Source organism: Carassius carassius, chromosome 2, assembly GCF_963082965.1.
Source record: "Carassius carassius chromosome 2, fCarCar2.1, whole genome shotgun sequence".
NCBI lineage: Eukaryota > Metazoa > Chordata > Actinopteri > Cypriniformes > Cyprinidae > Carassius > Carassius carassius.
Window position 1 is genome coordinate 42,533,491 of NC_081756.1, and position 22,494 is coordinate 42,555,984.

Genomic DNA, 22,494 nt, shown 5'->3' on the forward strand with positions numbered 1-22,494 from the left:
TATACATGCATACACATTTAGCTTAAATAAGAGATATTTTGTAATAGTCTGTTACTGGATGAAAAGCAGCACTTCCAGGAAATCAGTGAGTGAATTATGATATGCTTAAGATTGTGCTACTTTGCATTTTATATGTAGTGTTTTGTTAGGCATTGCATGCTAGTTTGACAGTGAATCCATTTACAGGTACATTCCACTCTTAAACAGAATTCCAGAGAACAAGCAAAGCTCAAACTCACGTAGTGGGGCTGTTTCATCACTGTGGAAAACAGCCCATTTTGCCATTTGAAAACATTTAAATGTTCAAGCCAGAAATAATGTGTTCTCAGTTTCACACATATAAAAGCTGGTGAGCATATTTTCCCACTCCAAATTGTTATTCTTGGAGAGAGCGTTTAGTAGAACAGGTGATTTAAGGCAGGCAAGCAGCTTTAAATCTATAAAAGGATCAGACTTCCTGACTTACTTGTTGTGCTGGTATTTGACACTATCATATCAGTAAAACCAGAGCTGCATCCACACTGAAATGATCTGAAAGCTGTGGTGAATAATCAAAATAATTGCATTTACAGAACCTTGACTCAGACAAGGTCATTGATTCCACAAATAAAAATTAATAGACAGGAATTTTTTTTTTAAAACAGTTTCATTTTCTTATTCATTAGAGCAACAGATCTCAACCTTTTTTTCATTAGCTGAACACTTAAGATCCTAAAGCATACAAAATAATGAGATTTTCTAACCTTGCAATTCATAGCCTATAAGGAATAGTAAATTTAATTGCAATTGTAATATTTAACATCGCCATTTAGAGAGGAATCATGAGTATAGAAAAACTATATAAGTGTGATCTAGGACCTTTATCCAGAGCACTTAATAGTAAAGACTGTAGTTTATCGCTAACAGCATTGTTTTATCCATGTAAAATTCTAGATTGGATTCTAAGGTCTATCAGCAAAGTCCAAACCATTTTGCTCACAATTCAACAGCTGTGCACTGTATTCTAGGCTCTGTGTAAATGAACTCCCACTGTCCCACTGATCGTTCTCCTTCTTTATTTGTGAAGTAGCTGTAACCAAGCTGATGTAGTTCCTCGACTCATTGTAGATGTAGCTGTAGCTCTGGATGGTTTTGTGACTGTCAATTGATATTCTGTTCTAATCCTATATTTCTCTCTTTCTCCTCTTCCAATCCCGCCTCCACAATCTTCCCTTCCTCACCTCACAATTTAACCCATTAATCCGTTCTCCCCCTACGTTACATGTCTCCCATCCTAAAACCCTCCCCTTGTACGTGTAATCACGCTCACCTTTTTTCACCTTTCACCTCTTATTTTTTTGCCATGGGACATTGTGTAATTTGCTTGCAGACCCCTTAGACCCTGATGTTGATTTGTACGAACTTTTCCATGCTCCATACACTCCAGTACCAGACCCTTTACCCATACTGCCTCCCGTGGGCGTTCAGGCGTCCGTTCTGAGCTACGACACCATCAAAGTCACCTGGGCGGACAACTCTTTGCCCAAGAACCAGAAGATCACAGATGCACGTTACTACACAGTGCGCTGGAAGACCAACATACCCGCAAACACAAAGTTTAAGGTAGGGTTAGCAGAATCTAGGCTCCTTACTGCGTCTACAAACTGAATAAGGTAGTGGAAGGTGGAGAATCTTTGGCTGTTATAGCACTGACATTGATTTATTAATTTTAGGTGGCCAATACCACCACACTAACTCACACTGTGACGGGTCTTAAACCTAACACCTTGTACGAGTTCTCGGTCATGGTGACCAAGGGCCGGAGGACAAGCACGTGGAGCATGACTGCACATGGAACAACTTTTGAAGCAAGTATGTACTCAAGATGGGGCAGGTTGTGGCCTCATCCTTTTCAGTTCAATGACTCATCAAGTAGTGATGTTGTACATGTTAATGTTCTCCATGGACAATCAATTTTTCATTTACTTAAAGTGTGAGGGCATCTCTGCATTTTTAGTCTTGATTTATTTGATCTTTCTCCCCAGTCCCAAGTTCTGCACCAAAAGATGTGACTGTAGTGAGCAAAGAGGGCCGACCACGAACCATCATCATCAACTGGCAGCCACCTTCAGAAGCCAATGGCAAGATAACAGGTGTCTAAGTTATATTAGAAATATATCACCAGTTAGAGACAGTAATGGTTTAACGTGCCTGTTTGATCATTTACAATGTGCCTCTGTATCACTTTTTCTCTGCCTTCCCAGGTTACATCATTTACTACAGCACTGATGTGAATGCTGAGGTTCATGACTGGGTCATTGAGCCAGTAGTGGGGAACAGGCTTACCCATCAAATTCAAGAGCTGACCCTTGATACCACCTATTACTTTAAGATCCAGGCGCGCAACTCTAAGGGGATGGGTCCCATGTCTGATGCAGTCCAGTTCCGCACTCCTAAAGGTAAACCAGCTTTCGTGCTAAAGAATAATGACAATAACTGCTGCCTGCTGAAAAGACCAGCATATGTTGGGTTCGAATTTAAAAAATACAGTGGGATACTGGTGTAATCACCAGGTTTCTTATCTGGCTTAACCAGCAAGATGTCCTTGAACAACCAGAAAAGACCAACTAGACTATGATGAACTAGCCTAAACTGAAGTGTACAAGCATGAAATTTCATGCTGTTCTTTTCAGCAGGGTTCGGTTGCTTAATTATAATATAGGATTTAATATATTCAGTTATTATATACAAATACGCTATTTTTAACCTAATCTACAGCTTAACCCTTTGTGTCTACCCTTACATCACCAATCTTTCATACTGGCTCATGCACAAGCCACCCATAGGGTCCTGCTTAGCTCTGACTGCACGTCTATCTCCCTCTAACCTGTCTCCTCTCCTTCTGCTTTGTCCTGCTAGCCGAATCCTCTGACAAAATGGCTAATGACCAAGGTAATTGCTCTCTCTTCTCTTATTCCACTAATGTCCTCAAACTGAAGTGAGCGGCTTGTTTTCCTTGCACACTGAAATGTATCAGCAACCAAGGAAAACTGCCGTTTACTAGTTTATCAGCAAAATGCACATGTGACTAATACTTCATACTACTAACAGTCTTTTCCCAAGCACATTTTGGTCAAATGATGAGTGTGATGCTCTTCTCTGAAGTACAGCTTGTGGTTTATCTGTTTTATTGTGAACTTAAAAAGCTGCAGATTCCAATATGTCACCTGCCAATTTATCTTATCTGACCTCTTTTAGCTCCAGGTATATTGGTGAAACAAGGAAGACCCTCTGCACCAGAACAAGGTTTTGGATCAGTTGGTAAGTGCTGTTTTTTTTATGTTTCTAAATGTACACTGTAGAAAGCCCCTAGCAATGTGCAAAATGCCCTAGTAGCAACCAACCAGTAGTCCCTAGGAACCACCCCAACAACCTAATAACAACCTAGCAACCACTTAGCAACTACCTATAGGTGTCTTACAACCATGCAGAAACACCTTATGAACAACATATTAACACTCAACCAATTCCATCTATATTTGTGTCTTTCAGACCATTCTTTCATAAACTTTTAAGGTTTTTAAAGCTTTCAGGCTAGAATTTGAAAAACCAACTTTCATAGTTTGCCTTGACAAATTTTCCTTTTTTTGTAACATTATAACCATAGTTCTTCCATGTTTCAGGGAAAACAGATATGTCTGGCACTGGTGATAACCACATCCTTGTTATCGTCATAATTGTGTCTGTGGGTGCATTTACCATCATCCTGGTGGTGGTTGGTGCCTTCCTGTGTACACGCCGTACCACAACACAGCAGAAAAAGTAAGTTCCTCACAAAGTTCAAGTTTAGGTCACCTTCTGACAAACAGTCCTAGTACTCAGTCCTGGCATGAGGGTAAATTGTTTGATATGATCTCCAGGAAACGTGCAGCCTGCAAGTCCGCCAATGGATCCCACAAGTACAAGGGCAATTCCAAAGATCTGAAGCCACCAGACCTCTGGATCCACCATGAACGTTTGGAGCTAAAACCTATCGACAAATCGCCTGAATCCAATCCAGTCATGACTGACACACCAATCCCCCGAACGTCCCAAGACATCACCCCAGTGGATGGCTCTATGGATCCTATGCTCCAGAGACGTAACTCCTACCGTGGTAAGAACTTTGATTTAGAGACCAAATGAAATCCAAATGTATATTTTTACATAATATTTTTTCTCTTCTGAAAATGGACTAGAACCCTCCTTCAATACCCTTTACAACTGACTATAAGTAACAAGTAGCTATAAACCTAAAGCCGTTTGCACACTGGATGCATCCTGGATGCATGCTGGATGCATCCTGGATGAGAAGCAGAGTACTGCACCGTGTGTAGAAAAGTTTGTACAACAAGTACAACACGATGCACCGCAGACAGATGCCAAACAGAGCCACGGTGTGCGTACACTCAGAAAACAATGTGTTCAAATTTTAAGGACACGGTGCAATGCTACGCTGTGCTTCTCGTGTGGTGTGAAAGGCTGCCAGCCCTAACTTCCTGTTATCAGCAGGAAAACATCCATCAAGACTGCAAAAAAGATGTGTTACCATTTCATGAGGTCTTTAAATAGCCTTCACTTGCTACATAATCCATGACATCATTCCAGCTGCTGCTTCTGAAGGATGCTTCAAAGTCATGTCTACTATTTGTCATTATTGCTTGTGATTGGCATGTTACTTGCCTAAAATGGAAAAACTTGCAGCCTTTTGTTTTCGTAGCATGAATGGTTTTGGCATCTGCTGCTGCTCACCTGACTTGTGTGACTACACTGCTCTCTAATGGACAAACAATAGAATCCCAATGCAATAGTGAAAACATCACATGATCTTGGCAACTGACTCTAGGAAGTCAGCTGGTTGTCTTCATATGGCTCTTGTATTGGGAGCCTGTTGGGTGGGTAAGCCTATCTCAATCTGACTTGCTGGTCACTGTCTCATTTACAGGCCATGAATCAGAGGACAGCATGTCTACACTAGCTGGCCGTCGGGGAATGAGACCTAAAATGATGATGCCCTTTGATGCACAACCCCCTCAGCGTAAGTGTGCCATCCTGAAACAGGGACTTGACAGCCTTAATTTGGCCCCTTTTCTTTCAGTTAGGATATTTAACAATTTATGCTCTTTGCAATACCATATACTTATCAAACAAGTTTCCCTGAGTGCATTATTGTAGTTGTTGGCCAGAAAACATACTCTTTTCAAGTACATTTTGAAATGCATCAGAATGTTCAGGTCAACTGCTGCCATGGAAGAGCAATGGACTATTGCTCAGCAAATTAGTTAGTTAGGTTAACGCAACGGTGACAAAAGAACAGATAAGCTAAGAATTTTCATCTGCATTTGCATACTTGTCTAGAGTATGTTTCTAGCCCTACAATAATTATTTAACCTAAAAACATAGCATGTCTTTCAATCTGTGTTGTTCTTTGTTTGCATGAGCAGATGTTATATATGCACCATGCTTTTCATTATCTCATAGCTTTGTGTGCAAGGTCTAAACCATGGCGCTGTATTATTTGTGTCCATTCACAGCTGTGATTAGTGCTCACCCCATCCATTCCCTCGATAACCATCACCATCATTATCACTTGGGCAGCCTGGCCTCACCAACACACAGCTATCTCCACCACCAGAGCAGCACACGGTCCATCGCCACCCCTATCTCTCCTCTAGACAGGGCAGAGTCCACAGGTGAGAGTGCATTAGTGGGACTTTGTGAAGACCTTCATCATGCCTGGACACAAATATGTTCCCCCATGTTGAGTCACATGGTGGTTGGTTAATCAACTAGTGGACCTGGTTTCAAACTGGTCTTGGTCAAGTTGGTTAGAGCTGGGAGACCAACTGTGGTCAGCAACAAAGCAAATAACCATGTTCTAAAATCCATCTTCACCTATTTAAATGTACCCTATTTACTTTCTTAAACTCAGCATGAAATGAAAATCTGTTTTCTATGTAGACGTAGTTCATCCATTTCATTTTAATTTGTTCTGAATTTTATTTGCTGGACTTTTCCAGTCATATTATCCACCTAAACCTGCCCTTTCTTACAATCGACTGCAAGCTCACATTTTGCCAATAGTTGATTCAATACTGTTAACATTAATGTTATAAATCTCATGGCAATAATAACAAACAACAATACATTTGAGAAAGAAACATTAAGATTGGGATACATCAAGATGCTCTGGACTTTCACCTGCAGTCCCCACATCCTAGGCAATAAATGATTGTTCAAAAGTGGTTGTTTCAGAAGGAGAGTATTCCACCTACTCACATTTAGGTCTGGCTTCTTTAACATGATATTACCTGTTTCTTTTTCTTTTTCCCAGTAGGCTTCTCATGACAAGGTTGCTTGTTTGCAACACCCGCATGTATAAACGTATGCAGTCTGCATCATTTGCTGACCCATGTGCTGCTGTAATTACAGAGTCACTAAGGAACACCCCTAGTGCTGACCTGCTCCCTCCGTCTGGGCAGCTCTCCTGCACCACTGACCTTTCAGAGACAGACATTAGCTACCACAGTTCAGTGGCTGAGGAGGAGTCAGTATTCACTATGCCCACAGCACACGTTCGTCCCACAAACCCACTCAAGAGTTTTGCAGTGCCTGCCATCCCAGCTCACCCCATGTATGACTCGGCAGCATTACCCAGCACTCCACTGCTGTCTCAGACAGGTAAATTCTCCCTCACACAAGATATTTTATCCTTATTGGGTGATAAAATCTGTGGTGTCTAAAATAATTACTTTTAACATAAAGATGTTTATAAAATATCAATTTAAATTTCATGTAAATATTAATATAGTCAGGTACATTCATTGAAATCCAAGGTAAGCTAATGGTAATTTTATTGGTGGAAATAGAGGATACAAATATCTTATCAGCATCCTTCTACCAAGTTCAAAATGAAAGCATTTATAGCACGAAAGGTTTGTGGAATATTGAGCCTAAATGGTATATATACAATGAGAATATAATAGGTCCTAAAACAGAGCCTTGTGGGCCACCACAGTTTAAAGTGGCTGAAGAGGAAGACAAATTGACTGATGGAAAAGATTCTGTCTTTTCAATAGAAAACTAATTTATTCCAGTACCTTGGATCTAGTTGTCACACTCCATCTGTTCTAAAAAGAACTTAATGGTTTTTGTATCTTTATAATGAATACCACGAAGTTTCATGGTTAAAAGGTAGAAAGACAGACTGACTTCTTTGATTTGTTTTAGGGCCTCACTCAGTTAAAACAGCCTCTATCGGTACGTTGGGAAGGACAAGAACTCCTATGCCTGTCATAGTTCCAAGTGCACCAGATGTCTCGGAAAGCAGCAGACTGCATGAAGATACAGGGAGTGTGAGTACTTTTGTTCCTATAATGCTCTGTTCTACTTTTTCTATGTACATTATGCCTCTTAGAACAAAACCACGTACACTTGAGTCATTTCTGTTATGCATTATATTTTGAACTCTGTAACATACAAAAAAAAAAAAATGGATTTGTATTTTTGTTCTCGTCTAGGAGCTTTAACTATATAAAACATAGTTTGATTATTTATACAGTGGCAATAAAATATATCAATAACATCAGGATTTCAGTAAGGCCGTCTGCTCCAAAAATGTGTTTTATCTAATTTAGGGTCATGACAATATACTGGGTAGTAGAAATACCTATTTTATGACATTTGGCATTGCATTCAAGGTATATATTTTATTCATTATACATCAAACGTATGACCTTGGTGTTGCTGGTGCCATGTTCTACTGTTTAATTCTACTGTTTATTTTTCTTCTCTCTCAAACCTTTACCTGCTTCTCCCTTTTAACGGCTGTATTTATTGCTTCTTACGCTTATTACAATTAATTACTGTAATTTTGATTTTTTTTTAAAAACTGAATTAAAACTGCTGATTGGTTCGTTTATCCTGCATAATGCACAAAAATACTGTACCCTTCATCCATTACCACGCATGTGGCTGTGTCATTTGATTTCCTGCTTTTTTTCTGCAGTACCATTGACCATCCCCTCATAAACCCAGTTCCCCAAACCCCAGCTCACCCCAACCCCACCCTCCCCAGTAACCTTCTTCATCTCCCTCAGAATTATGAGACGGACGAGTTGACAGAGGAAATGGCCCATCTGGAGGGCTTAATGAAGGACCTGAACGCCATCACGACAGCCTGAGCACAATCCTCAAAATAACAGTAGATCTTACCTGCCACGTGGAGGACGTACAGCATGGAGGAGTTCTCAATAATTTGCTAAATGGAGAGAGAGAGAAGATAGTGAAATAGAAAAAAAAACACTGATGTTTGGCATACCTTGCTTACTCTCAGGAAGGAGAACCCCATTAAATGAGGACAGTTCTGAGAAAGTACATGGTTACTTCAACCAGATGATTGTGATTTTTCTGTCAGCATCCTAAAACGTTTCCTTATGTTTCAGTGAAGACCATTTGAAAAGACACCATTTTATTATCCAACGAAAAAAGGAAAACTACATAATGCTGGTGTACATGTTGGGGCTTGTAAGGCACAATTTACAGTGTTTCATTTGTGTCTTTTCTTTGTATGTTTTTGTATCTATATATATATTGCCCCGTTCCAGTGAGGCGAATGTCGGACATCATCCTTTTGTCCTTTTTATTTCTGCAACTCATTTTGTATTAAGCATTTTGTTTGATGTCTCTTTCTCTTTTGTATGTTATATAATGTGCCATGTCTTATTTTCTTAAACATATTTTGTATTGTTTTATATGCATATACACATCAGTTTGTATATATGTTTAAAATGGACTCATTTAGTCACCACAGCAATGTTTTTGACATCTCACGACAGTTTCCGTTTATTCAGACATGCTGCTTTTTACTTTTGCTATTAGAATGGATTTTTGCAGTTTGCAACTTCACTTCCCCCTTCTACATTATGCCTGTTTTAAATGGGAGTTTCCTTCAGATATGCCTTACTAAATTTGTGTGGAATAGCAGATATCGGTACAACTGGGAAATACTTTCAAAAAGCTTATCACACAACACTGTGGTATGTATTCTGTAATGCTGAACTGTTACTGGTCACTCAGTCCGGTGGTACGAGAACGTAAACCTCCATCACACATGCTGTCAGACTTGGTGCTGAAACTCAAAACTTCAGGTTCTACATGTTACTGCTAAATGAACAAATTTGGTACATTGGAAAGTGCTTTAAATGGTTAACTTACTTTTGCTGCATTGGTCTGAATTCTTGTAGCAAAGCTTACACAAACTCAATGAATGAATGACATTCACTGTGAGATTTCACAGACCACATTCTTGGCACTAAATGCAACAAACTGCAAGTGCAACAGACTTTTATACTGAACTCCCTGGGCTCATCTTTTATTTTCCATGATATTTCTTGTATTTGTTTCATATGAAGTACTTGTATAGAATGTCAATGTGTGAGGCAAAAAACCCAACTGTTCCTCTCCTGCTGGATATGATTTTGATCTGTAATTTTACCCAAAGAAAATATGTAACAGCAATCATAATTTTATTAATTTAATGTTAATGTTAATATTAACATTTTCTTGAATGTTATTCTGACTGTAAGAAATTCTGGGCGATTTTAGAAACGTTAAAAAGCTTGGTAAAAACAGTATGACCTATATGGGATAACCTATCAAGTTGTAGACAAACCTTTATTGCACTTTTTCAGCAATTTCAAGAAAAGGAATTTTTTTTTTTTTTTTTTTTTTACATATCCTGTGTTTTGAATATAAAGCTCTATTTGTGTAATGTAGTGTCATAGTTTAGCATAGGCAGCTGGTCTTATTTGTTCTTTTGCCTCCGGAATCATATTGGAGCGGCAGGTTTTACGGTGTTGCATATACAGAATTCTGTTGCTTATTTCTGTACAAGGATCTTCTTGCTGTCTCTAGAAATAGTTTTTTTTTTATTTTTAAACAAAACCAACACTTAAGAACACTGCCTTTGGTTTTCCTTTACTTGCATGCACTTATTCTAACTACACTTTTGTTTTTCAGGTCTCCCATCATGCCATTTAAAATACTCCACTTTTCTTAACATTACTGAATAAGGACTTTTTACCCTCATTCTCCAAACACTGGTTAGAAACACCTAAAACGGAGCAACTGGTAATCTTTGTATAAGAGACTATTTCTCTGTCACTACGGGGAAAGCTGGTTTTCATATAAGGAACACCTGGCATAGTTAAGTATTTAACACTGGTAGCATGCTTTACATATCAGATTCAGTTGTATAGCTGTGGTGTAGTAACATTTCAGAAACTATTATAAGCTAGTTTAAAACTTGCTTTAACGCGGTGCAACTGCATTGTATTACAACTTGAACAGGCCAGATCCAGTGTTATAAAGCCTGATGTTGGTAGAAGAATGATCATCCAGATGATCAAAAAAGACGCGTTCAAACACAAGGATGTTCTTTTCCTGCAGTCTTTATTGACTTCTGATAAGTTACACATCTAGACTCCTCTTGGTGTTTTAAAGTTCATTCCAATGCTTGGCTGGGTGACCTGCAAGTTGGAGATGTTGCCGAAATCCTGCAGTGAGAGAAAGAATGGGTTAAAGTGGGTAAGGTATAGCCATTACAGCACTGGAAACACAGGATTGAATTTACAGTTCATCTACACAAACTAAATTCAAATCAACTTACAAAAGTCTTCAGCATTTCCTTGGTATCTGGATCAACCTCAATAATCTCCTGATCCAAAGCAGAGACCTGAGAACAGTGAACAAGCACGTGAAATAAGGGACTAATACAGTACTAGTGAAGTCAAACACGAGTATCAAAAGGTATTAAATCACAAAATCTCTGGTACTGAAAGATTTGGTATCATCCTGAATTATATTACTTCTTCATGAACAGTTTACAGGAACATAATTGTCATTTTGTGCACTTAAAAAAAAAAGGAATTCAGTGGAGTTATATAGAAAACGTTTTACACTAATTCTCCAATACTTGTACACTGGCAGTTTAAAACCATTTGAGATGTTTTAAAATAAATGTATTTTTTTTCAAGAGACTTATGACAGAGGGTATGGATTAGTTCTATTGTCTAGAATAACAGCCCTTGTTTTATTCACGTAGAAGATGACATTATCAAACATGTCACTTAAGTAAAACTCATTTAAACTGTGTGATGTGCCCCAGCAGAGTACTGTTAGAATGACCCCAAATTCAATATATGAGGTCCAACATGCCCCGTATGAGTTTGTCTGATATTTATATATCTGTATGACAAGCATTATCACTTGAGCAAGAGTGTGGCTTCTCTTTAATATCAGCTTGGCTGCGAATGTGATATTTAACTTAAAATCATAAAATTTCTAAAGTATAACGGTTTGAATTTTAGACACTTTAACAAAAATGGTTGTAAAAATTGCAACAGAACTGTTGTCTCTCAGAGCAACACAACAGTGTTTCATTCCTCAATGTAGCAACGTTTTTGAACAATCGATGATCTATTCATAAAGACATTCATCTGCTCGGTTCTTCAATGAATCAGCTGTTCAATGAATGTCTCACTCATTAAGACAGTGACTCGCTGCAACCTACTGCCAGTTTCATTAAAATTCATATCGAATAGTCAAAATGCAGGGCTTAAAGTTCTCCGGCACAGTGCCAAATTTCCAGTGTGCGGCTGGGGAAAAAAATAAACCTACATTAAAAAAAGAAAAAATTAAATCTTGCTCTCTTTTTTAGTCCATGAGTTTGCCTACCAATGGTGTGAGTGGGTGGAGCAGCTGTCATTCTCACCCAAACTAACATTACTAGCCAATCAGAATGTTTTGCTCATAAACACTTCCATCGTATTCTTTCAAACTTTAAAGTTGCAGTCAATGCAACAATTATTTTGTCAAATAAAAAAAGCAATAAATTGAACAATGCAGATACAAAGCATTGAATGAGCCTATAACAATGCGGTTTTTGGGGGGAATTTTGTTGAATAAAGACACTCGTACATAAAAGATAAAAAAAAATTGAATGAGTCAATGACTGAGCATTTTCCATTTTTTATTATTTTACATAAATATGGTACGTTTAGAGATGAAGGACCAATTAAGAGCTGCTATACGAAGGATGCTTGAAGGTTAAAACATCTCTCAGCATTACTGCAAATTCATCTATATACTTCATGACAGCATGCACTTCTGGAGTGCAAAAAAATGGATTTTGATTGGTAACAGCCTATGGTGTCTTACCCTTACTGAATTTGATAAAAAAAAAAAAAAAAAAAAAAAAAGGAAAATGCCTCAGATTGCAAGATGTCAAACATTGTCCCTTTAATTAACGTTAATTTGTCATAGCTTCTCATGGCCATAACCAGCTACTTATGATCACAAAAACACTTTTTTGCAGGGGTTCTGTTGGTGTACCCTCTGTATAAACCTATGGATGAGTATATGTTATGAACTGAACAGTGACTGACCTCTGGGACATAGTTATCCCGTCTCTCTCTCTCCTCCTCCTGCAGTTTGATGGAGATGCCTCTGACAGGACCCCTCTGGATGCGCTTCATCAGATGGGTCACATACCTACACAGAGACCATATTTCACATTTTCTATACAAATAACCAGTTAGCAATAATGCCTACATAACCCCTGCCCACAAGGTGTTTCCCGTGGCTCTCGACTCACTCACCCCGCGATTTTGTTGCGCAGCGGTTTGCTGGGGATGATGGCGATCTCCTCACACACTCTCTTGTTGATGTGGAAGTCGTTGCCCAGACGGGTGTAGTACTTCTCGATGACCACCCGAGCGGCTTTCTTCACGGTCTTGGTTCTCACGCGCCCCTGTCAGCACACAAACTAAACTCAGTCAAAGGAACGGGACATTTTCGACTGAGATCGGAGCAGTGCCTGTGGCGTCCTACATTTCCAGAATCATAATCGCGTCACGAGCACATCAACTAATAGATGTCACACTGGTTTAGGTCACATGAATAACAGGTATGGCTTTAAACGGTCTTTCTATCAACACATGAACACGGCAGCTCAAAAGCGTCGTTGTATACGTTCAAAGTATCCCAATAATTCTATACAGTTCAACATAATATCGGCTTTCGCGAGCGGACTCGAACAGCTGAAAGGTTGGGGAGCGGGAGATGACGCGCAGTTGTTTTTCCAACAACCTACATTACCGCAGAGGCCAAATTACAAAATACTCGGTTTATACGAATCTTGAGAATAGTAAAAAAAACATTCTGGTGATTTTAAGAAGGTGACGAGACTATAAAACAAGGGATTGAGGCGGATTGAAAGGACGTTTGCTTTGAAACCCACGTACCATATTGATCCGGTCTAGAAAGAAAAGGGTTAAAAACAGAACGTAACGGAAATTTATAAAGCTCTCCCGGAAATGACACAAAAGTCCCCGAACGAGAACCCTAACTTGCTTCAAATAAACGGATAATAATAATAATAATATTAATAAAAACGCAAAGTGCAGCTTTATTAACAACTTGCACAAATAACAAAAAAGTTTAAATATATCATTTTATGAGATTTTATAAGCCAAATGCCTTTCAAATTCTATTAATAAATTAACTTTCAAGCCTTTGTTAGATGTAGGCTGCAATATTTTGTCAGTAACATCAAAGTAATAAGATTCATCTGCTAACAATAGCACAATACGACTTTATCCTTACATTATAAATATTATCAAAATAAATTACTTATACCACATATATATATATTTATTTTTGTTTGTATATGTATATATATATACATATATATACATATACATATATATACATACATATACATACATATACATATATATACATATACATACATATATATCTCATCAGTCTGCTGTATATTTATGTGTACCTGTAATTATATAATATTATTATATAATAAACAGATTGCACTCATAAGCCACAATGGTAATTTCATATATATATATATATATATATTATTATTTTTTTTACACTAAAAAGGTTTTAGGACACAAATAACTTTTAAGAAGAAAAAAAAAAAAAGATTTCCACTCAGAGGTTAAGAGACATTTTCTTTTATTTTACATAAAAAAGGGTGCAAACTTGAGTTTCCCTTCATGAGGGGAGGGAATAAAAATGTCATTTGAAAGATTATGCATGGAATTTTATATGACTCCTCTGGAAAATAGGCATTTTAAATGAGATTAAGATGAAGGCCTTAATCTTCCTGCAACTTAAAAAAAACTAAATATGTATTTAGAGAGAGAGGAGAAAACAAAACGGGTCCATCACAGTTGAAGCCCTTGACAAAGTAAAATCATCGAAATACATTTAAGCAACATTCATATTTCAACACAATAAATTCATAAAACAATGAAATTTAAAGTATCTCTGTAAGTATTACCAGAACAAGAGAATGACTCCTCCATTACTGTACAATTCAGTTTTTTAATATGTTTGAAGTACAGAAACATCCTTACTGAAAGAAACGCTACGAAAACGTGAAAAAGAGAATTAAAATATTGCAGTGCTTTCCTACCAGACTCCTGTAATATAATCATTCCGAGGTCATTAAAAATGAGCAGTTAAACAGATCAGACTGATCATTAAATAAAACAAAAACAAGTTCAACAAGTTCCCACAATAACAAAAATCTTGAGACAGGAATGATTACATTTTTTCAGAGAGAAAAAAAGCTATGACTGGAGCAGACACAATGGAAGGGCAATACAGTATACAGCGGCAAAATAGTACGCAGTGGACATTTACCTGCTGAACTGGAGCGTACAGAGGGGTCAGGCTTGCAGTAGCATGTTTAAGGCATCACGCAGCCACAGAATAACAGTGTATCAACTTCATGCCCACAATGTTCTTCAATGCCCCATTAACAAGTAGTTTCCATTACTTTCGGGAATCAAAAGCCATGCACATAAAATCTGCATTAAATGTCACTAACTTCCAACTTTAGGAAATAACTCTATTTACCTTTCTGTATGCAAATCTGCAGCACAGTAAAGTGACCTGAACCGTGATACAAACCAAAGGCAATTCAAAGGAAACGGAATGGTACACCTCTCAAAAAAGGATCCTGAAACTTGAATTTTGGGGAATCAATCACTTTCATGGAATAATTGTGTATTTAAACCTCAAATGGACTTAGAAGGCCGTAACACCATCTTTATTAAAACAAAAAGGTACAAAAACATATGGTACAATTTAAAAAAAAAAAGAAAAAAAAGGGAAACTTAAACATTTGAAATATTCATCACCTTGCAGTTGACAAGAGTGCCAGCAGTCATTATGATCGCATTATCCAAAATTCCAGTAATAAGGAATAACATCTGTTCTAGCCACCCCTCATCAAGAGTGTGGTTTCAGTGTCTAAATGTAGTGTTTAACATGGATGAGTCATTTTTAACCAAATTATCATATTTCCAAAGTACATCTGCAGAGTCTTCCGTGTGTAGGACTGGCCTCCTCATTCATTAATCCAAAGCTAAACAATTTCACATTCTGCTCATATTGAAAAACAATTCCAAATGGCTTTGTAACAAGCCAAGGCCTCCCACTCTGACTTTGGAAGAGTTAACAACAATTAAGGGGTTAAATCCTGCAACAAAAAAAAATAATCTCACTTCTTAGAGCCAGACGCACCTGGCGATAGCAAGCAGTGCACATCCAGAAATACTAAATTGTCTTCCAACTCTAGCGAGGCACGTAATACTTGTCGTTAAGAGAAGAACGTTAAATAAAATGCAGCCTCGTTGCTTGTGCGAGACAGTATTATTCAAGTACTTTTCACAGAATAATTTAGACCCAAAGTGACTTGCATCACTAGAATAAGGAATATCTATTAAATAACTGTCACATCAGAAATACATGGAAAGTATTATACATGTGGTTGGTTGACTCCTCTATAACCGCCAACCCGAGATTTAAAAGCAACTCCTGTTCTTAGATGATGGAAATCGTTCCTCAAGGTGAATCCAAAAAGGAATGGGTCAGTGAGAGCTCGCCTAGTTACTATTTACATATATAAACGAGTGGAAACAGACAAGTGGATTACCCAACTGATGAGTTAAGAGGTGAAACATGCTAATAAAGGATCTGTGCCCATTTGCGTTACTTTCATTTGCGTTATCTATTTGGTCCAGCACACTCACTTTATCCACTGCTTTGAACATTCAAGCACGGCATCTGTAGGCCCTCAAGGATTTCCAAAAAAACAATGGGCATGGAAAATTCTTCAGAATGCCTTGTTTACTTACCTCTGTTACTTATGAAAGGTGAGCTCAGAGGTCAGTAGAATACAGGCTGACGTAAACAGGGGCCTAAGAAAACTAGTGCAGTCACACACTCCTATGGCTTCTCTCTCAACTTTTGTACGATGATCAAGATAAAATAAAATAATAGTTATATCATTTATCTTACATTAATTCACATTTACTATACAATAGAAAGATCCCAAAAATAAAAACATGGATTTAATGCTGTGAACAGGTGAACGGTGAAACCAAAATATGAGCAAGGCAACATCACGACCAATTTTCTGAAGTGAAAAAACAAACAAACAAACAAACAAAGACCTACAGTAATCGTTTCGCATTTAACCCCATTTTACGTAATTCCTGCCTTAAGGATTGCGCTCAGGAAAGGACCGCCTCATCCATGCAAGAGGTCAAGGGCTGCCCCATCTCAGAATATGCGTATGGCCACTATAACAACCCCGAGAGCGTTTACAAACACGCCATTTCAACGGAAATTTCAACAATTTGTATTCGATTTTGTTGATCCAGACCCTCTCAAGCAAAGTTCCTAAAGGGAATGAGACATGTATCAGGTCAGTATGAAGGCATGGGAGGAATTTCGTAATGTCCTATCGCAGAAGCCCACTCTGCGGAGTAATGTTAAGGCATTAAATCGAGATGTTTCGTAGTGACAGTCACTACCGTCAGTCTGCGTCCTCCCAGGTTTCACCTCATGACAACTACTAAAAGAGGAAACGCCTTCTGAATGGCCGTTATTACATTATTTGTGACATCTTTCGCCTAATATGAACACATTGAGGTGTTTTCCAAGCCACTCTGGCACATGAAACGGTTGTTCTCATTCTGAACAATTAGCAGTTGTTCAGGCATAAAAAAACAACATCTATTAGGAACTGGTCGTGGGAATAAAAAGTGACTATATGGACAGAAAGATACAAAAGCGCAGAAGGTAAGTCTTACCGGCCACCTCAGCCAATAGAAAAGCAGCCAGCTGTACATCAAAGAGATACGATATCGTAAGAGGAGAAAGCAGCATGACTGGCTGGTGGGTTGAAGTGGGAGGAGTGCTTTAGAACAAGCAGCTTAAACACTAGTCAGTGGAACTCAGGTGCGCCACGAGTGGAAACAGCTGCTTAAGTCACACTTTCGCCCATGTACGTTAAATCACTCCGATAGATACGACGAAGGAATCTGCAAGTCATATTCTAAGGCTTCGACCACTTCCTGGCAGCATGAGAACCAAAAATCAGCCAACAAATACACAAACATGTCAAAAGGGTTAAGTGTGAAATCAAAAAGCCACCGTCTCGTCTCGTGTGGAGGGGAAGCGGGCCGGGAGGTGCTCGGGGGAGGAAAAGTTCTGCAGTTCGAGCTCCAGCATGGGCGACTTTCTGTTTCTCCCTCTCTCTGTGTCACACAAAGGGCTAGAACTGTGCCTATCGTGGAGAAAGAGGATGAGAGGGCACATTCAGAGACTTCCTCCCCAGCACGTCCACCGCCGAGGACGAGGAGAACGAAAAAGACGCAAAACAGCAAATGAAGTGCAGCGCTGTTCCAGTGCTTTGAGATCCTTAGGTTTGAGTGGAGATCCTAGAGACAGTCCGAGGATGAGGCCCTTCGCTGCTTAAAGTTTAGATGTGGAAGAAAAAAAAAACGAAACAAAAACAATGACAATCCCCACAGAGACCACGTGTGCATGCCTCTTCGTTTTCATACATCAGCCCCCTACTCGTTTGGAGGGCTTTGCTCTTGTCGTCTTGTAAAATTCTTTATTTGAATGCTCTGGAAACAATCAAAGGAACGGACTGCGCGGTGAGGCCGGAGGTTCATTTGTGCCGTTGAGTGTTCTTCTTCCTCTTCCTCTTGAAGAAACAGCAGCACCTGAGGACGAACACAGGTTAACCTTAGCGATGTTAATGTAAGCAGCCGATTAGCTGATACTATTAACCTAATAATGAAGCATCTGCCCTTTAGTTACACATACGCCGTCATTATGTAGCTGCTTTTGTAAATCTTAAAGCAGAAATGTGGGTTAAGCTACATATTGTCAGCGCTGTCAATACTGCATTAGTATATTCGTACCAACCTAAATGCAACATATAAATGGATAATAACTGGTCAAAGTGAATAAAAAGCATACTTGAAGACATTTATGTTTCATTACAAGCATAAACAGAAATGTTAAACAGCAACAACACGACAGAACGGGTCAGGGAAAACAAGGCACATGCAGTGGAAGAGAACAGCTCCAGACTGACACATTGAAAAGTGATAGACTTCACTAAACAAGTTTCTAAAGGATGCTGCTGTTAAACAGCCAGTAAATCTGACGGTCAGTCACTGGCTGTATCGGTTGGGTTCACTGTGGTTGTTAATGAAAAGTCATAATGTCAAAAACATGCGGTTCCTTAACCAAGTCTGCCTTTTTACTAAAGACTACATTTAAATTATGTTATCTGTACTATATTTAGTTCTAAACAAAAAAGATTATAATTGTAAAAAAATTATATACTATATATACACTATATTATAATTAAGTCGCATCAGTCCAAAAATACGTCATGACGAGGAAAAAAACAAATATAAGTCGCACCGGACTATAAATCGCATTTATTTAGAACCAAGAACCAAGAGAAAACATTACCATCTACAGCCGCGAGAGGGCGCTCTATGCTGCTCAGTGTAGACTACAGGAGCACTGAGCAGCATCTCTGGCAGCATAGAGCGCTCTCTCGCGGCTGTAGACGGGAATGTTTTCTGTTAGTTAATTTCTCTTGGTTCATGTCAAATTAATTTTGATAAATAAGTCGCACCTGACTATAAGTCGCAGGACCAGCCAAACTATGAAAAAAAGTGCGACTTATAGTCCGGAAGATACGGTAAGTAAATAAATATAATTAAAAATATGAATTATTAATTAACTAAATAAATAATTACTCTGAAACACTGTTCAGATAATTTCAGGATGTCAAAAAAAGTGCAATTTTGAAAATAATCAAACTACTTTATGGTTGTAAAATTGAGGATGGCGAGTACAAATTAAGAATAAAACCAGAATAAATTCTGATTGTGTCAACCAATCACATCAAATAAATATAATAATGCCATGGTATAAAATATGACAGTTTAATGCTGTAAAATATACTTATATTAAACATGCCATTGTAGGATTGGAAATTCAGTAAAATGAGAGATTAAGGATTTATTATCATAATAAATAAATAAAATAATCCGCCAAGGACTTCTGCTAGGACTTTTATTAATATGAAATTAATATGTAATAATTATGGGGGGGAAATATGAAGCATCATGCTGTCAATAAACCTGGAACTTCATGGCTGTGCAACTGCAAAAAACTAAATCAGAATTGTGTCAACCAATCATATCAAATAAATGTAATAATGCTGTGGTATAAAATCTGAGATTTAGTTAAAGAGTCTGCATACTTCTGTAAGGAACTGCGCATGTTCGTTTAACCTCTCCATCTATCAATTTGGTTTTTGTAATTAAGCTAAAGTTGGGCTATTTAAGGCTTCTCAGTGTACCTCTAATTAAGTTTAGGGTATTTCAGCCCCTCAAATCAGACATTTTGAGCAAATAGACCTCCCTCTTTCTGCTTCAAACTCACAGACCATGAACAGCTACATTAGCCTACATCTATGTTAGTAGATCTTGGTGTAGGCGTGATCTATATGGCCACAGTCTAGGCTGGTCCACTCCCCTTGGGTTTGATGTGGACTGGAGAGAGGGACTCACCACAGGTTGAGCATTTTCACGCAGCTACAGAAGAGTGTGAAAAGAGAAAAGACAGAGATTATTACACAGAGGTGAGACGATGAGACAAACCTAATGTCGGGGACAAAAACCAACAGGGAGACACAAACAGAAAGAAAGAGAACGAGACAGACTCAGGGGACAGACAGTGTAGATATAAACATCTGCTCAATTTACAGTCGCCTAGTAATATCATAATTGGTATTTTCTGTATCTCTCTTTGTAAAAGTTTCAAAATGTAATTTGTAACGAAGTCCGTAAACAGCCGTTAACAAGGTCAGAGACGCTGAAGACGGAATCAAAGAGGAGAAAATACTGTAGCAGAAAATCCTAAATACTGAATTGGGGGATTAAATAAATGTTTTGATGAAGGTAAAGTTGAAGTAGTATTTCCTTTTCATCTTGTCTCTTCATAATACATATTAAAGCAGTGTTTAAAGGGTTAGTTCAGCCAAAAATGAAAATTACGCCATAAATTACCCTGAAGTCCTCCTAGGTGTATATGACTTTCTTCTTTGGAGTTATTTAAAAAATTGTATTTGATCTTTCAAGCGGGTGTTGCACTGCATCGGTTCATGAGAAGTTTAATAGAAAAACACAAGAAAAATATCCATATTCAAACCGTAATAATCACTTTAATCTAGCTTGTGCTCACTGTTTTAAATGAAGCAGTTCCCGGGGGAATAACGTATGAGGTCAGCTTTGCGGACGCAAAGCTCCGAAGTGACGCAAGCGGAAAGCATCAGAGAGATATAAACAAAACAACAGTCATTAATTAGAAGTACAAAATGAGGATTTGTAAAGAATGTCAGAGGATTTCGATATAAGCCAAGAGGACACTGGTTTTCCTTTGCTAAAGTAAGGAAACTCTGCTTCCCTTTCAAGGGAACTTTGAACTGCGTCCTCTAGGGGTCGCTATTGCAATTGTGAGTTTTTTCAATGAAAAAGAGCCGCTCCCATTCGCCTCTCTTTCAGAGAAAAAAAAAAAAAAAAGCAGCCATCTGCTTCCCGCGGTTCAGGACCCGCCTCTGCTGAGGCACGGAGGAGAATGAGCTCGTGAGAATTTCAGGTTGATCTGTCTGAATGGTTTAGAGAGGGACTTTCCCTTTGGCTCATAATGGCGGCAGATGAAAGAGAGCCTCTGGAGGATGATGTTATATCTTTAACACTTTCTGATACTGAGGTTAGTGCTCTTCTGGGTTTTTACCCTGAACCTGAGGCTGAGCCTTCTCAATACGAGTTGATGACTCCATTCACCATTCCATTTATGAGCTGCTCTATCAGAGTGCCACGAGAGCCCCTCCTTAGAACAGTAGGCCAACTCGTTGGTGTTTTTTCAATGTATGCTTCAGACACTGGTCACGATGAGATGTTCCCCACAGCGACCCCTAGAGGATGGAGTCTTGTTCCCTACTCAGGGAACCATGGTTACATTTGTAACCCGAGACGTTCCTTTGCTCCTGTTAACAAACGTTGGTGTGGCGGTGGAGGCGTGGTTCAGCGAGGTCTGCGACAGGAGAGAGAGTGAAGAGACGAGTGGCGGTAAGTGGTTCAAGTGAGAAACAAGTAACACCTGGTTCTCGTTATAGTGACTGGCGTGGGGATGCGCTTTTTAAGCAGCCCGAGGATCGGCAGAGAGAGAGGGGCCTGAGGACTCGGGGAAGGACGCAGCAGCAGCAGCAGCAGCAGCAGCATTGAAGCACGAGAGTGTATCATTAGTAGCGAGTGAATGTGAATGTTAATGCGTATGTGGCGCGACTTTGTTTTCTGGTTTATTTTCTTTTGAAGTAATAAAATCTTCCTCGAGCCTCAGTATGCCGACCCTGGTCTCCTTCCTTCACACGCGAAGAAAACGTGAACCATATTACAGTTGGTTTACACAAGACTCACTGGCGCATGATCAATGCTGACCTCCATACGTCATGCTCCAAGAACTGCTTCTGTTTTAAAACAGTGAGTGCAAGCTAGATTAAAGTGATTATTAAGTTTTGAAAATGGATATTCTTCTTATAAATACGCTTCGATTCACTACAGGAGGCCTTTGTTCACCCACCTGAGCCGTTCAAGACACTTTTTTTTCAATGGATGAGCTTTTTATTAAACTTCTCATGGACCGATTGGAAGTGCAACATCCACTGAGTTGCTTTAAACATGTTTAAAAGATCAAAGTAATTTTTTTAAATGACTATGCCTGGATTTGTCTGAAAGAAGGAAGTCATATAGAACTAGGATGACTTCAAGGTGAGTAATGTACGGCTTAATTTTCATTTTTGGAAGAACTAACCCTTTAAGCACAGCCCTGCTTTGTTTACAGTGGTAACCAAGGAATGCTGTATCTGCTGCTCTTTCATAAGTGGCACCTGCTGTCAGAGAGTGAATCTGCCTCTCATTCAGCCCGTCATCTGCTGTTTTATGTACTATACAAATAGTAGTCAGAACGTTGTTTTTGTTTCAATTGGGATCATTATGAAATTAT

At 38.7% G+C, this 22,494-nt stretch overlaps 3 protein-coding genes across 21 annotated transcripts in view; 1 reads left to right on the forward strand and 2 right to left on the reverse strand.

Moving 5' to 3' along the window:
• Positions 1–9,981, forward strand: part of LOC132110003 (neogenin-like) — a 149,338-nt gene extending 139,357 nt beyond the window's left edge. For 2 of the 10 annotated variants that reach the window (XM_059516534.1, XM_059516580.1), the window contains exons 17-29: positions 1,370–1,602; positions 1,713–1,851; positions 2,025–2,132; positions 2,244–2,438; positions 2,899–2,931; positions 3,238–3,300; positions 3,663–3,801; positions 3,900–4,135; positions 4,964–5,056; positions 5,553–5,711; positions 6,451–6,699; positions 7,249–7,373; positions 8,118–9,981. In XM_059516534.1, coding sequence (XP_059372517.1) covers positions 1,370–1,602; positions 1,713–1,851; positions 2,025–2,132; positions 2,244–2,438; positions 2,899–2,931; positions 3,238–3,300; positions 3,663–3,801; positions 3,900–4,135; positions 4,964–5,056; positions 5,553–5,711; positions 6,451–6,699; positions 7,249–7,373; positions 8,118–8,201 — 1,856 coding nt within the window. In that variant the 3' untranslated portion in view covers positions 8,202–9,981. Of the gene's footprint in view, positions 1–1,369; positions 1,603–1,712; positions 1,852–2,024; positions 2,133–2,243; positions 2,439–2,898; positions 2,932–3,237; positions 3,301–3,662; positions 3,802–3,899; positions 4,136–4,963; positions 5,057–5,552; positions 5,712–6,450; positions 6,700–7,248; positions 7,374–8,026; positions 8,094–8,117 lie in introns of those variants that run through there. The other 8 variants (XM_059516571.1, XM_059516598.1, XM_059516543.1 and 5 more) reach the window with 7 other exon arrangements.
• A 472-nt stretch (positions 9,982–10,453) lies between these two features.
• On the reverse strand, positions 10,454–13,415 carry LOC132098187 (small ribosomal subunit protein eS17-like). The gene is made up of 5 exons (XM_059504375.1): positions 13,323–13,415; positions 12,678–12,829; positions 12,465–12,570; positions 10,688–10,753; positions 10,454–10,574 (listed from the first exon to the last, which is right to left on the reverse strand). Exons 1-5 carry the CDS (start codon positions 13,323–13,325, stop codon positions 10,497–10,499), a joined length of 405 nt encoding a protein of 134 aa, XP_059360358.1. The 5' UTR covers positions 13,326–13,415; the 3' UTR covers positions 10,454–10,496.
• Positions 13,416–18,005: 4,590 nt separating this feature from the next.
• Positions 18,006–22,494, reverse strand: part of LOC132110108 (casein kinase I) — a 62,361-nt gene continuing 57,872 nt past the window's right edge. For 6 of the 10 annotated variants that reach the window (XM_059516724.1, XM_059516703.1, XM_059516749.1 and 3 more), the window contains 2 exons: positions 20,001–20,024; positions 18,006–18,125 (listed from right to left, as the gene is read on the reverse strand). In XM_059516724.1, coding sequence (XP_059372707.1) covers positions 18,071–18,125; positions 20,001–20,024 — 79 coding nt within the window. In that variant the 3' untranslated portion in view covers positions 18,006–18,070. The remainder of the gene's footprint in view (positions 18,126–20,000; positions 20,025–22,494) is intronic. The other 4 variants (XM_059516734.1, XM_059516728.1, XM_059516762.1 and 1 more) reach the window with 1 other exon arrangement.

What these genes read in the sequence shown, in the direction of transcription:
- LOC132098187 (XM_059504375.1), bottom strand. An exon ending in CTGCGCAACAAAATCGCGGG is followed by an intron (nt 12,571 to 12,677) that starts GTGAGTGAGTCG and finishes GTCTCTGTGTAG; the next exon opens with GTATGTGACCCATCTGATGA. An exon ending in GGGATAACTATGTCCCAGAG is followed by an intron (nt 10,754 to 12,464) that starts GTCAGTCACTGT and finishes CACTGTTCTCAG; the next exon opens with GTCTCTGCTTTGGATCAGGA.